General features: G+C 43.5%; 1 protein-coding gene across 1 annotated transcript; it reads right to left on the reverse strand.

Moving 5' to 3' along the window:
- Nucleotides 1-246: 246 nt before the first annotated feature.
- LOC139408995 (leucine-rich repeat-containing protein 15-like) lies at nt 247-14195 on the reverse strand. Its single transcript, XM_071153590.1, has 2 exons — nt 13975-14195; nt 247-2731 (listed from the first exon to the last, which is right to left on the reverse strand). Exon 2 carries the CDS (start codon nt 2721-2723, stop codon nt 1008-1010), a length of 1716 nt encoding a protein of 571 aa, XP_071009691.1. The 5' UTR covers nt 2724-2731; nt 13975-14195; the 3' UTR covers nt 247-1007.
- Between the last annotated feature and the right edge of the window lie 780 nt (nt 14196-14975).

A 14975-nucleotide genomic window follows, 5' to 3' on the forward strand; every position in this document is an offset into this window, starting at 1 on the left:
TGCTGAGCGGCCTTTCAGGTTATGTCGATATAGGACTCGTTTTACTGTGGATATAGATACTTTTGTACCTGTTTCCTCCAGCATCTTCACAAGATCCTTTGTTGTTCTGGGATTGATTTGCACTTTTCACACCAAAGTACGTTCATCTCTAGGAGACAGAACGTGTCTCCTTTCTGAGCGTTATCCCGGCTGCGTGGTCCTATGGTGTTTATACTTGCGTACTATTGTTTGTACAGATGAACGTGCTACTTCCAGGCGTTTGGAAATTGCTCCCAAGGATGAACCAGACTTGTGGAGGTCTTGGCTGACTTCTTTTGATTTCCCTATGATGTTGAGCAAAGAGGCACTGAGTTTGAAGGTAGGCCTTGAAATACATCCATCAATTAGCCTATCAGAAGCATCTAAAGCCATGACATGATCTTCAGAAATTTTCCAAGCTGTTTGAAGGCACAGTTAACTCAGTATATGTAAACTTCTGACCCACTGGAATTGTGATGGATTTACTAACCGACTTGCCAAAACTATAGTTTGTTAACCAGAAATGTGTGGAGTGGTTGAAAAACTAGCTTTAATGACTAAAATCCACGTGTATGGTGACTTCTGACTTCAGTTGTATACGTTCAACTTTTTTACCAGTATTGAAAAAAGATTAATGGCATTTTGTGCATTCCATCCATGTAATTTCCAGATGATGTTCTTTTTGGTTATTTGTGCAAGATAGTGTTCAAACCTCAGAAAGCTTGCTGAAGAGGGACTTGCAAAATTGTCTAGTTATAATATTATGGGATCCCAATCAGAATAACTTATTCGATCAACGTAGAGTTCCCCAAGGATCAGGCCCCAGCTAGTCTGTCCTTGGTCATGAGTTCTTGAAGAGACATGATAGAGACATGATGGGTTCCTGTGCTAAGATGTTTGGGAACAGCTGCATCAGGATGTTTGCTCTGGCATGCTCAGCATAACTGTACAGTACACCTCCCATGTGGTTCTCAGGCCTCTGGGCCAGTCTAGATGACCGAGTTGTTTTTGTTCCTGCGGCCAAGGTTGCGGCTGCCTCTGTTGTTCCTCCTCCAGCAGACGCAGCAGACAATGAGACTGGTGATGATGGCGGTGCAGACCACCGCGATGATAATGATCTGCGTGTTCCTGGACACACCCTCTCCGTTCCCCTGCCCACTGCTGGTGTCTTCCCCCTGCTCCTGGGTGGGCGTGGCCTCTGCAGCAGGGGAGGGGGTGCTCCTCTTGGGAGCGGGGGTGTGGGGCTTCCTCCTCTTCTCTGTCGGGGTGATATCAGGGACGGCGGTCGGAGTGGACAACATCAACTCCTCGTCAGTCAGTTCGGCTATGCTGTCACCACTTAAGACAGAGGGCGTGAGGCACACCACAGTACTGAGGTTAGCCTTGGTGGGGTTTCGTATCAGCCAGTCCCGCAGTGGCACGATGTCCTGGTCACACTTCCAGGGATTTTCAGCGAGCAGCACCTCATTGGCCACCGTGAGGGTGCTGAGGAGCTCTGAGGGCAGGTTGAGGAGGGAGTTGTTGTGGAGGTCCAGCTGGCCAAGGTGGGAGTGGCCCTGGAGAAGCCTGGCAGGAAGGGAGTGGATGTAATTGTGCTCCAGGGAGATGTTTACCAGCTTATGCAGCCCCTGGAAGGTGCTTTCCTGCAGGCTGGTGAGGAGGTTGGTGTGTAGGGACACTTCCCCCAGCTCTGCCAGCCCACTGAAGGACCCGGGAGACACATAGCTGATCTGGTTCCGGCTCAGTACCAGCAGACGCAGCTGGGTCAGGTTGCTGAAGGTGTGTTCCTCCAGGTGGGTCAGCTGGTTATCATACAGCCACAGCTCCCTCACGGCCATGGGGCCGAACACTCCTGGGGACAGACTCTGGAGCTTGTTCTCATACAGGGAGATCTGTGCCAGGTTAGGGAGGTTGAGGAGAATCCCCTCTGGGAGGGAAGTTAGACGGTTGCTGGAAAGATAAAGCTTCTTTAGCCTCTGCAGCTGGGAGAACAGGTTAGCGGGGAGATGAGTGATGGCATTATCCTGCAGAGAGAGCTCCTCCAGGCTTACCAGGTCATCAAACGCTCCAGCAGGGATCGCCCTAAGAGCGTTCCGGTTCAGACGCAGGGATTTGAGCTTGCGCAGGCCCCTGAAGGTGTCCCTGTAGAGTTGGTTGATGCCGTTCCTGGCCAGGGTGAGATGCTCCAGCTGAGTGACAGAGCGAAAGGCCTTCTCTGGTACAGACGTGATGAGGTTCTTGCTGAAGTCCAGGGTCCTCAGAGCAGCGAGGGAGTAGAGCCAGGCGGGGCGAAGCACCAGGAACTTGTTGCTGCTCAGAGTCAGAGATTCTAGCTTCACCAGATTTAGAAACAGGGCCTCAGGCAGGTCATTCAGCTCAGTGCCTGTGAAGCCCAGGGCACCCAAGTTATGGGTGAGGTCAAAGGTGCCAGGGAATACTTCTCTGATCCCAGTGTCTTTGACCACAAAGATGCCAAGGGCCTCGGCAAAATCAGCCAAGTCATCAGGTTTGAGAGCGGTGATGTTGGTGTTGGAGATGTAGAAGGTGGTAGTGGAACCAGGCACTGAGGAGGGAAACTCTGTGATTGACCTGCCATGGCAAAGGATTTTGTTGTCTTTGCACTGGCATCCATCTGGGCACGCTCCAAGAACTCCACTGATGGCAAGGAGGAGGAGAAAGATGAGGAGGTTGATTGGCAGGTCCATTGATGCTCCTAGAAAAGATCAAAAGAGTGGTTACCCACTGGGCACAAACTGGTTGAGTCAACATGGTTTCCACGTCATTTCAATGAAATGGCATTAAACCAACCTGGAATAGACGTTGAATTCACGTCTGTGCCCAGTGGGTTGCTTTATTTGATGCCATGCACACCCAAACAACATGTCAGGTTTATAAAGCAATATGTGTTACACTGAATAAAGAAATCCACATTAAAATAAGACCTAATAAATCAAATTCAAGTGAGGTTAAAAATATATTAGACAAATACGGCTGCATCATCGATTCTTTAAATTGTGTCTTGTTAAATTGGGATCATGTGGACATGACACGCATGGGAGGATGTGAGCTAAATAGACCATGAAATGGGCTACATTTAGCATCTCCCGTTGAGTACTGGAATCAGTCCATCTGTTGACTTAATAGTACTTAATCGTTAAGTTAATGGCTTAATGGGACTGTTAACTTAATAGTAGCAAAAATGAACAACTTTCTGTTCAAATGGGGGTAAACCGACAATACTGCCAGATTGTGATGTTTTTGTTTTCATGTTATTTTTTTATTTGATTGGATCCACAATGGCTAGGCTATTAATTTCTAGGAAATTCCCAGAGTCTAAAGTTAGAAAGACTCATTTCTCACCCGACATTCTTACCAAATTATTCCTACACTCAGTACCATCTGAACAGACATATTAGTTCACCAGTCTAACACCAGCTTAAAGGTCTGGCATAGAAGCCTAGGGCCTACATTTTTTACAACTGTTTTTTTTTTTGTCAGTTTAGCAAACACTCCTATCCAGAGCTACTCACAGTAAATACTTCAAGTAAGCTGAAGGAAAGTGAAATAACCAAGTATTGTGAGGAAAAACCTGTGCACTTATGACATGTTACTCTCTCACCAAAAAAAGTGCTATCTAGAACCAAAAAGGGCTTCTTCGGCTGTCTCCATTTTTATTTTATTTTATTTATTTGTTATTTACCAGGTAAGTTGACTGAGAACACATTCTCATTTACAGTAATGACCTGGGGAATAGTTACAGGGGAGAGGAGGGGGATGAATGAGCCGATCTTAAACTGGGGATTATGAGGTGACCGTGATGGTTTAAGGGCCAGATTGGGAGATAACCCTTTCAAGAACCCCTTTTGGTTCCAGGTAGAAACATTTTGGTTCCAGGTAGAAACATTTTGGGTTCCACATAGAAGCCTTTCCACAGAGGGTTCTACATGGAACCTATAATAGTTTTCCCTAGAACCAAAAACAGTTATCCTATGGGGACAGCTGCAGAACCCTGTTGGAACCCTTTTTTCTACAGTGCCTTCAGACAGTATTCACACCCGTTGACTTTCTCCACATTTTGTTGTGTTACAGCATGAATTTAAAATGGATTAAGTTGAGATTTTGTGTCACTGGCAACACAATACCCCATAATGTCAAAGTGGAATTATGGTTTTAGAAATGTTTACAAATGAATTAAGAATAAAAAGCTGAAATGTCTTGAGTCAGTAAGTATTCGACTCCTTTGTTATGGCAAGACTAAATAAGTTCACGAGTAAAAATGTTTTTAACAAATCACATAATAAGTTGCATGGACTCACTTTCTGCAATATTTTTGAACCTTCATATACAATTACAGTATACAGTGCCTTCAGAAAGTATTCAGACACCTTAACTTTTTCCACATTTTGTTACATTACAGCCTTATTCTAAATTATTATTGTTGTTTTTTATTCTCAGCGATGACAAAGCGAAAACAGGTTTTTAGAATTTTGGGCAAATTTAAAAAAATACCAAACAGAAATACCTTATTTACATAAGACCCTTTGCTATGAGACTCCAAAATGGAGCTCAGGTGCATCCTATTTCCATTGATCATCCTTCACATGTTTCTACAACTTGATTGGAGTCCACCTGTGGTAAATTCAATTGATTGGACATGATAAGAACAACTGTGGGACATGTCTATATAATAATCAACAACCAACTTGACAAAGCTTGAATTTTTTTTGAAGAATAATGTGAAAATATTGTACATTCTAGGTGTGCACAGCTCTTAGAGACTTACCCAAAAACACTGCTGTAATCACTGTGAGTCATATATTGACTCAGTGGCGTGAATATTTATGTAAATTCGATACACTATATATACAAAAGTATGTGGACATCCCTTCAAATTGGTGGATTAGGCTATTTTAGCCACACCCCTTGCTGATAGGTGTATAAAATCAAGCACACAGCCATGCGATCTCCATAGCCAAAAATTGGCTGTAGAATGGCCTTACTGAAGAGCGCAGTGACTTTCAATGAGGCATCGTCATAGGATGCCAGCTATGCAACAAGTAAGTTAGTCAAATGTCTGCCCTGCTATAGCTGCTCCAGTCAACGGTAAGTGCTGTTATTGTGAAATGGAAATGTCTAGGAGCAACAACAGCTCAGCCACGAATTTGCTCAAAGAACAGCAACCTCTTGAGTGCTGAAGCGCGTAGCACGTAAAAAGTGTCTGTCCTCAGTTGCGACACGCAAATTCCAAACTGTCTCTGGAAGCAGCGTCAGCACAAGAACTGTTCCATGGCCGAACAGCTGCACACAAGCCTAAGATCACCATGCACAAATCCAAGCATCGGATGGAGTGGTGTAAAGATTGCCGCCATTGGACTATGAAGCAGTGAAAACGCGTTCTCTGGGGTGATGAATCACACTTCACCATCTGGCAGTCCGATGGATGAATCTGGGTTTGGCAGATGCCAGGAGAACACTACCTGTTCAAATGCATAGTGACAACTGTGAAGTTTGGTGGATGAGGAATAATGGTCTGTGGCTGTTTTTCATAGTTCGGACTAGGCCCCTTAGTTCCAGTGAAGGGAAATATTAACGCTACAGCATACAATGACATTCTAGACGATTCTGTGCTTCCAACTTTGTGGCAACAGCTATGGGAACAACCTTTCCTGTTTCAGCATGACAATGCCCCTGTGCACAAAGCGAGGTCCATACAGAAATGTTTTGTCGAGATCGATGTGGAAGAACTTGACTGGTCTGCACAGATCCCTGGCCTCAACCCCATCGGACACCTTTGGGATGAATTGTAACGCCGACTGCGAGCCAGACCTAATCGCACAACATCAGTCCGACCTCACTAATGCTCTTGTGGCTGAATGGAAGCAAGTCCCCGCAGCAATGTTTCAAAGTCTAGTGGAAAGACTTCCCAGAAGAGTGGAGACTGTTATAGCAGCAAAGGGGGGACCAACTCCATATTAATGCCCATGATTCTGGAATGAGATGTTCGACAAGCAGCTGTCCACATACTTTTGGTCATGTAGAGTATTTCCTTTTCAATAAATTAGCTAAAACGTATAAAAACAAAATGTTCACTTTGTCATTATGGGGTATTGTTGTGTAGATGGGTGAGAATTATTTTATTTTAATCCATTTTGATTTAAGACTGTAACAACAAAATGTGGAGTAGATCAAGAGGCGTGAATCATTTCTGAAGTGTAGTAATTGAATCAAAGTTTCAAAGTACCAGTACAAGAAGTGCAAAATTCAGCATAAAATACTGTATAATACTTTTAAGAGTGCCTTAATTCACCGCCACAAGTGTTCTAGGCAAAGGATAGCCACAGCATTAGCATACAGGGCGACTGCAGCATTCTGGGGCTGTGGACTGTTTGGACTTTTTGTAATGGCAGAGGAAGCAGCATATACAAAGCTCTGCGAATATTATTGTCGGTTTGGTTCTCTCTCCATATAGACCCTGGTCCATTATTAAAGTCGAATGGCAGCGGAATGTTATTTTAAAGTGCAGATGGAGTGTTTGAAAGACCAGCGTGTTTGTCCTTCCATTGAACACAGCCACAGAGGAATTGGGTTTTATTATTACATCAAAGAAGTAGGAACATAAAACCGTTCCTGGAGTTTCCCAGATGTTACCCATTTCAATAGATTTTGTGTTCAGTCAGTATGTAGCCTATTTGCTTTGAGTTTCGCTCTATAAAGTAGAAATAACATAGCCTAGTTCCAGTTTCTTATCAAAATATTAGGTTTGGATTAGGTTTGAATAATTTTTGCGTTATGTTGCATGTTGCTCATCATAACCATAGCAACCTGTGGGTGTGTGCAACACGCTGCTTCCCCTGGTAGTCCATATAGTTCAGTATTGACTGTAGCAAGCAGTATATAGTGCTTTTGGAAAGTATTCAGACCCCTTGACTTTTTCCACATTTTGTTATGTTACAGGCTTATTCAAAAATATTTTTTCCCCCTCATCCACCTACACACAGTACTCCATAATGACAAAGCGAAAACAGGTTTTTAGACATTTCTGCAAATATACAGTACCAGTCAAAAGTTCGGACATCTACTCATTCAAGGGTTTTTCTTTATTTTTAAAATTGTCCATATTGTAGAATAATAGTGAAGACATGAAATCTATGAAATAACATATATGTAATCATGTAGTAACCAAAAAAGGGTTAAACCAATCATAAAATATTTGAGATTCTTCAAAGTAGCCACCCTTTGCCTTGATGACAACTTTGAACACTCTTGGCATTCTCTCAATCAGCTTCACCTGGAATGATTTTCCAACAGTCTTGCAGGAGTTCCCAAATATGCACTTGTTGGCTGCTTTTCCTTCACTCTGCGGTCCAACTCATCCCAAACAATTTCAATTGGGTTGAGGTTGGGTGATTGCGGAGGCCAGGTCATCTGATGCAGCACTCCATCACTCTCCTTCTTCGTCAAATAACCCTTACATAGCCTGGAGGTGTGTTGGGTCATTGTTCCGTTGAAAAACAAATGATAGTTCCACTAAGTTCAAATCAGATGGGATGGCGTATGGCTGTAGAATGCTGTGGTAGCCATGCTGGTTAAGTGTGCCTTGAATTGTAAATGAATCACCGACAGTGTCACCAGCAAAGCACCCCCACACCATAACACCTCCTCCTCCATGCTTCATGGTGGGAACTACACATGCGGAGATCATCCTTTCACCTTCTCTGTCTCACAAAGATGCGGTGGTTGGAACCAAAAACCTCTCATTTGGACTCATCAGACCAAAGGACAGATTTCCACTGGTCTAATATCTATTGCTCGTGTTTCTTGGCCCAAGCAAGTCTCTTCTTATTATTGGTGTCCTTCAGTAGTGGTTTCTTTGCAGCAATTCAACCATGAAGGCCTGATTCATGCAGTCTCCTCTGAACAGTTGATGAACTCTGTGAAGCATCCCCGCAGGAGGCCTTTTGGTAGGCCGTCATTGTAAATAAGAATTTGTTCTTAACTAACTTGCCTAGTTAAATAAAGGTTAAATAAATAACAACTTTGGGCTGCAATCGGAGGTAAATTTACCTCTACTGAACGTATCCTCTGCAGCAGAGGTAACTCTGGATCTTCCTTTCCTGTGGCGGTCCTCATGAGACAGTTTCATCATAGCGCTTGATGGTTTTTTAACTGCACATGAACAAACTTTCAAAGTTGCAGATTGTGGACTGTTGTTTCTCTTTGCTTATTTAAGATGTTCTTGCTATAATATGGACTTGGTATTTTACCAAATAGGGCTATCTTCTGTATACCACCCCAGCCTTGTCACAACACACACTGATTGGCTAAAACGCGTTGAGAAGGAAAGAAATTCCACAAATTACCTTTTAACAAGGCACCCCTTTTTATTGAAATGCATTCCAGTTGACTACCTCATGAAGCTGGTTGAGGGAATGCCAAGAGTGTGCAAAGCTGTCAAGGCAAAGGGTGGCTGCTTTGAAGAATCTCAAAAATAAAATATATTTTGATGTCTTCACAACTTTTGACAGGTTTTTTATATATATATATATATATATATATATATATATATATATATATATATATATATATATAGGTAGCATACACTTACGTTGGAGTCGTTAACTAGTTTTTAAACCACTCCACAAATTTCTTGTTAAACTTCATTTTGGCAAGTTGGTTAGGACATCTACATTGTGAATGACGCAAGAAATATTTTCAACAATTGTTTACAGCCAGATTATTTAATTTATAATTAACTGTATCACAATTTCAGTGGGTCAGAAGTTTACATACACTAAGTTGACTGTGCCTTTAAACAGCTTGGAAAATTCCAGAAACTGATGTCATGGCTTTAGAAGCTTCTGATAGGCTAATTGACATCATTGGAGTCAATTGGAGGTGTACCTGTGGATGTATTTCAAGGCCTACCTTCAAACTCAGTGCCTCTTTGCTTGATATCATGGGGAATCAAAAGAAATCAGCCAAGACCTCAGAATTTTTTTTTAGACCTCCACAAGTCTGGTTCATCCTTGGGAGCAATTTCCAAACGCCTGAAGGTACCACGTTAATCTGTACAAACAATAGTACGCAAGTATAAACACCATAGGACCACGCAGCCGTCATATCGCTCAGGAAGGAGACGCGTTCTGTCTCCTAGCGATGAACGTACTTTGGTGCAAAAAGTGAAAATCAATCCCAGAACAACAGCAAAGGACCTTGTGAAGATGCTGGAGGAAACAGGTACAATAATATCTATATCCACAGTAAAACGAGTCCTATATCGACATAACCTGAAAGGCCGCTCAGCATGGAAGAAGCCACGGCTCCAAAACCCCCATTAAAAAAAGCCTGACTACGGTTTGCAACTGCACAAAGATCATACTTTTTGGTGTATAAATGTCCTCTGGTCTGATGAAACAAAAATAGAACTGTTTGTCCATGACGACCATTGTTATGTTTGGAGAAAAAAGGGGGAGGCTTGCAAGTCGAAGAACACCATCCCAGCCGTGAAGCACGGGGGTGGCAGCATCATGTTGTGGGGGTTCTTTGCTGCAGGAGGGACTGGTGAACTTCACAAAATAGATGGCATCATGAGGGAGGAAAATTATGTGGATATATTGAAGCAACATCTCAAGACATCAGTCAGGAAGTTCAAGTTTGGTCGCAAATGGGTCTTCCAGATGGACAATGACCCCAAGCATACTTCCAAAGTTGTGGCAAAATGGCTTAAGTACAACAAAGTCAAGGTATTGGAGTGGCCATCACAAAGCCCTGACCTCAATCCTATAGAAAATGTGTGGACAGAACTGAAAAAGCATGTGCAAGCAAGGAGGCCTACAAATCTGACTCATTTACACCAGCTCTGTCAGGAGGAATGGGCCAAAATTCACCCAGCTTGTGGAAGGCTACCCGAAACGTTTGACCCAAGTTAAACAATTTAAAGGCAACGCTAACAAATACTAATTGAGTGTATGTAAATGTCTGACCCACTGGGAATGTGATGAAAGAAATAAAAGCTGAAATAAATAATTCTCTCTACTATTATTCGGACATTTCACATTCATAAAATAAAGTGGTGATCCTAACTGACCTAAAACAGGGAATTTTTACTCAGATTAAATGTCAGGAATTGGAAAAAATTAGTTTAAATGTATTCGGCTCAGGTGTATGTAAAATTCCCAATTTCAACTGTGTGCTGCTCAAAAAATAGAGGGAACACTTAAACAACACAATGTAACTCTAAGTCAATCACACTTCTGTGAAATCAAGCTGTCCACTTAGAAAGCAACTCTGATTGACAATAAATTTCACATGCTGTTGTGCAAATGGAATAGACAACAGGTGGAAATTATAGGCAATTAGCAAGACACCCCCAATAAAGGAGTGGTTCTGCAGGTGATAACCACACCACTCTAGTGGTAGCATGAGACGGAGTCTACAACCCACACAAGTGGCTCAGGTAGTGCAGCTCATCCAGGATGGCACATCAATGCGAGCTGTGGCAAGAAGGTTTGCTGTGTCTGTCAGCGTAGTGTCCAGAGCATGGAGGCGCTACCAGGAGACAGGCCAGTACATCAGGAGACGTGGAGGAGGCCGTAGGAGGGCAACAACCCAGCAGCAGGACCGCTACCTCCACCTTTGTGCAAGGAGGAGCAGGAGGAGCACTGCCAGAGCCCTGCAAAATGATCTCCAGCAGGCCACAAATGTGCATGTGTCTGCTCAAACAGTGAGAAACAGACTCCATAAGGGTGGTATGAGGGCCCGACGTCCACAGGTGGGGGTTGTGCTTACAGCCCAACACCGTGCAGGACGTTTGGCATTTGCCAGAGAACACCCAGTTTGGCAAATTCGCCACTGGCGCCCTGTGCTCTTCACAGATGAAAGCAGGTTCACACTGAGCACATGTGACAGACGTGACAGTCTGGAGACGCCGTGGAGAACGTTCTGCTGCTTGCAAGACCGGTTTGGCGGTGGGTCAGTCATGGTGTGGTGTGGCATTTCTTTGGGGGGCCGCACAGCTCTCCATGTGCTTGCCAGAGGTAGCCTGACTGCCATTAGGTACCGAGATGAGATCCTCAGACCCCTTGTGAGACCATATGCTGGTGCGGTTGGCCCTGGGTTCCTCCTAATGCAAGACAATACTCAATGCTCATGTGGCTGGAGTGCGTCAGCAGTTCCTGCAAGAGGAAGGCATTGATGCTATCGACTGGCCCGCCCGTTCCCCAGACCTGAATCCAATTGAGCACATCTTGGACATCATGTCTCGCTCCATCCACCAACGCCACGTTGCACCACAGACTGTCCAGGAGTTGGCGGATGCTTTAGTCCAGGTCTGGGAGGAGATCCCTCAGGAGACCATCCGCCACCTCATCAGGAGCATTCCCAGGCGTTGTAGGGAGGTCATACAGGCACGTGGAGGCCACACACACTACTGAGCCTAATTTTGACTTGTTTTAAGGACATTACATCAAAGTTGGATCAGCCTGTGGTGTGGTTTTCCTCTTTAATTTTGAGTGTGACTCCAAATCCAGACCTCCATGGGTTGATAAATTTGATTTCCATTGATAATTTTTGTGTGATTTTGTTGTCACATTCAACTATGTAAAGAAAAAAGTATTTAATAAGAATATTTCATTAATTCAGATCTAGGATGTGTTATTTTAGTATTCCCTTTATTTTTTTGAGCAGTGTATATATGTATATATATTTTTTTTACACAAGTTTTCAGACCCTTTGCTATGAGACCTGAAATTGAGCTCAAGTGCATCCTGTTTCCATCAATCATACTGTTTCCAGATGTTTCTACAACTTCATTGGAGTCCACCTGTGGTAAATTAAATTGATTAGACATGAGTTGGAAAGGCACACACCTGTCTATATAAGGTCCCACAGTTGACGATGCATGTCAGAGCAGAAACCATGCCATGAAGTCGAAGGAATTGTCCGTAGAGCTCCAAGACAGGATTATGTTGAGGCACAGATCTGGGGAAGGGTACCAACATGTTTCTGCAGCATTGAAGGTCCCCAAGAACACAGTGGCCTCCTCCATTCTTAACCGGAAGAAGTTTGGAACCACCAAGACTCTTCCTAGAGCTGGCTGCCTGGCCAAACTGAGCAATCGGGTAGAATAGCCTTGGTCAGGGAGGTGACCAAGAACCCGATGGTCACTCTGAAAGAGCTCCTTAGTTCCTCTATGGAGATGGGATAACCTTCCAGAAGGACAACCATCTCTGCAGCACGCCACCAATTAGGCCTTTATGGTAGATTGGCTAGACAGAAGCCACTCATTAGTAAAAGGCACATTACATCCTGCTTGAAGTTTGCCAAAAGGCACCTAAAGACACTCAGACCATGAGAAATAAGATTCTCTTGCCTGATGAATCCAAGATTGAACTCTTTGGCCTGAATGCCAAGCGTCACATCTGGAGGAAACCTGGCACCATCCCTACGGTGAAGCATGCTGGTGGCAGCATCATGTTGTGGGTATGTTTTTCAGTGGGAGACTAGTCAGGATCTAGGGAAAGATGATCGGAGAAAAGTAGAGAGATCCTTGATGAAAAACCACTCCAGATAGTTCAGGACCTCAGACTGGGGCGAAGGTTCACCTTCCAACAGGATAACAACCGTAAGCACACAGCCAACACAACGCAGGAGTGGGACAAGTCTCTGAATGTCCTTGAGTGGCCCGGACTTGAACCCGATCGAATATCCTCTGGAGAGACCTGAAAATAGCTGTGCAGTGACGCTCCCCATCCAACCTGACAGAGCTTGAGAGGATCTGCAGAGAAGAATGGGAGAAACTCCCCAAATACAGGTGTGCCGAGCTTGTAGCGTCATACCTAAGAAGACTCGAGGCTGTAATCATTGCTAAAGGTGCTTCAACAATGTACTGAGTAAAGGGTCTCAATTCTTATGAATATGTAATATTTACGTTTTTGTTGTTTTTTGCAAATTTGTATTGTAAACTTTTTGTCATTATGGGGGATTGTGTGTAGATTGAGGCGGGAAAAATAATTTTATCCATGTTAGGCTAACATAACAAAATGTGGAAAAGGTCATGGGGTCTGAATACTTTCTTAATGCACTGTAATTAAAGAATAGTTACTTACTCAGATGTTTCCTCTTAGGAAATTGTAGTTGAATGTTATCCTATCACTGTTCCCCTCGAAGTGTTGGGAGTGAAGATATAGCCGATATGACTGAGCAGCACCATTGGCAAACATGCCTCTTCTGACTCCTCAGCAAAATATAAATGCATAAGGTCCCTATTTGAATGGCCGCTTACATTTAAACTGACTCCTCTCTGATATAATCAGTCCCAGTCTCACCAAACCACAGTCTGGACTGGGCTGGAACATTTTTTACATTGTAAAACATTTCCAGTTCACCATTAATTGCTGTGATTTTTTTTCTCTCCCCATTTCCTGGACTTAAGCATCAGCACTTTGCCAGTCACAAAATATATATCCAGCAAATTAGAGGGTGAGTTCATGGGGAGAGTTGCATAGACTAACAATATCACAAAGGTAATATAAAATGACATGAGACGATGTTTTTGCAACGAATCCTGAAAAAACTTGGTTACGAGTTGGAAGAGGAGCGTTTGAGCTCTCTTCAAAGCACATTTCTGTTTGTTCCTCCCCATAATTTGCGCACAGAAAGACTAAATAATATGGTTAAATCATAGTTTCAGAAAACCATGCTCCTACAGTCGTCTACTTTATAATCGTTATAGTTTTTGTCTTGCTTGGACAATTAAAATTTCACAATAAAGTAGACGAACTCACTTAATAATAATTTGTTTTCATAATAATTACGGTTTTGACCATCTCTTTCTCATACGAGCAAAAAAAGCAATTTCAACAGAATACACGAGATTAGGAATCTCCAGGTCAACCAGTGCACTGCTAACTATTGTAAAATGAGATGCTGTCGGCTATATGGTAGAGTGGAGCTTACCTTGTACAGCGCTTGGCAGTTGAGTGAACGGAGAAATTAGTTGGTGGGGAGTGTCTGCTATCTTGTATCCTCTCTTGTCACTGTGCTCCCTCTTCAGAAATGTCAGATGTGAATTAATTAGAGATTCCAGTTTCTTCCAGAACCACACATCCTCACATTGTTCAGCTCTTTGTCATCACGTTCATCATCCTCAATCAATCTTTTCCCCCTTTGCCCTTGAAACTTTCAGGTCATGTACTGAAGCTGGCTTGCACCGCCTGTGCTCTGTCTGTTTCTCTTCCTCACATACACACACATTTTTTGGGGAAGTATGGTGGGGCGTTTGTGTGAGGGGGAAGCCCCACCCTCTCTGTAAAAGGACTGCATTTGTGTGAGGGTGCGCTTGGGAACTACTTGCATGAATGTGCGTGCCTTTGAGTGTGTTTGAATATATATACTGTATGATATACTGTAGGTGTGCATGGGACTTTGTGGTTGTGCGTGAGTAAGTTGGCGTGTGTTGACATGCTGACAGTGGGCTTTCAGTTGGGGTGGAGGGGCTACCCAATGCGCTGATGACCAAAAGCCTGATCGTGGGGGTGGAAGGGGAGGGGCTGCGGTTCTCACGCATGGCTCAGAGGCATACAGCACTAGGGATCAACCCTTTCAGATAATAACTAACGTATGATGGAGAGCCAGGGGTATTCACTTCTTCTATTCCAAGATTCCAAAGAAACTTCAGTCTTCTGCAGAAAAACAATTTTAGCTCAGTAGAGGTAAAGTGGCAATCATCTGCTCTCAATTAGACCTAAAGAAAGGTTGTACGTTAACTTACACTTCTGATTAACATTCCTCTCTGTTGCTGTAAAAGGGAAATCCATCTGTTTTACGACTCCTACGCAGACCAAGGGAACGGATACCCCCACTACACCCTAAACAAGATAGCATGGGTGGAGTTAATGTATATCTCAGCCCAGCAGCAGCGAGAACATGTACTTAATGTGACCAGCGTGGACAAAATA

The sequence above is a fragment of the Oncorhynchus clarkii genome, chromosome 5 (genome assembly GCF_045791955.1).
Source record: "Oncorhynchus clarkii lewisi isolate Uvic-CL-2024 chromosome 5, UVic_Ocla_1.0, whole genome shotgun sequence".
NCBI classification, from domain to species: Eukaryota; Metazoa; Chordata; class Actinopteri; order Salmoniformes; family Salmonidae; genus Oncorhynchus; species Oncorhynchus clarkii.

Bases quoted from the DNA above. Each gene is read 5' to 3' on its own strand.
- LOC139408995 (XM_071153590.1), bottom strand. From the start codon at position 2,723: ATGGACCTGCCAATCAACCTCCTCATCTTTCTCCTCCTCCTTGCCATC.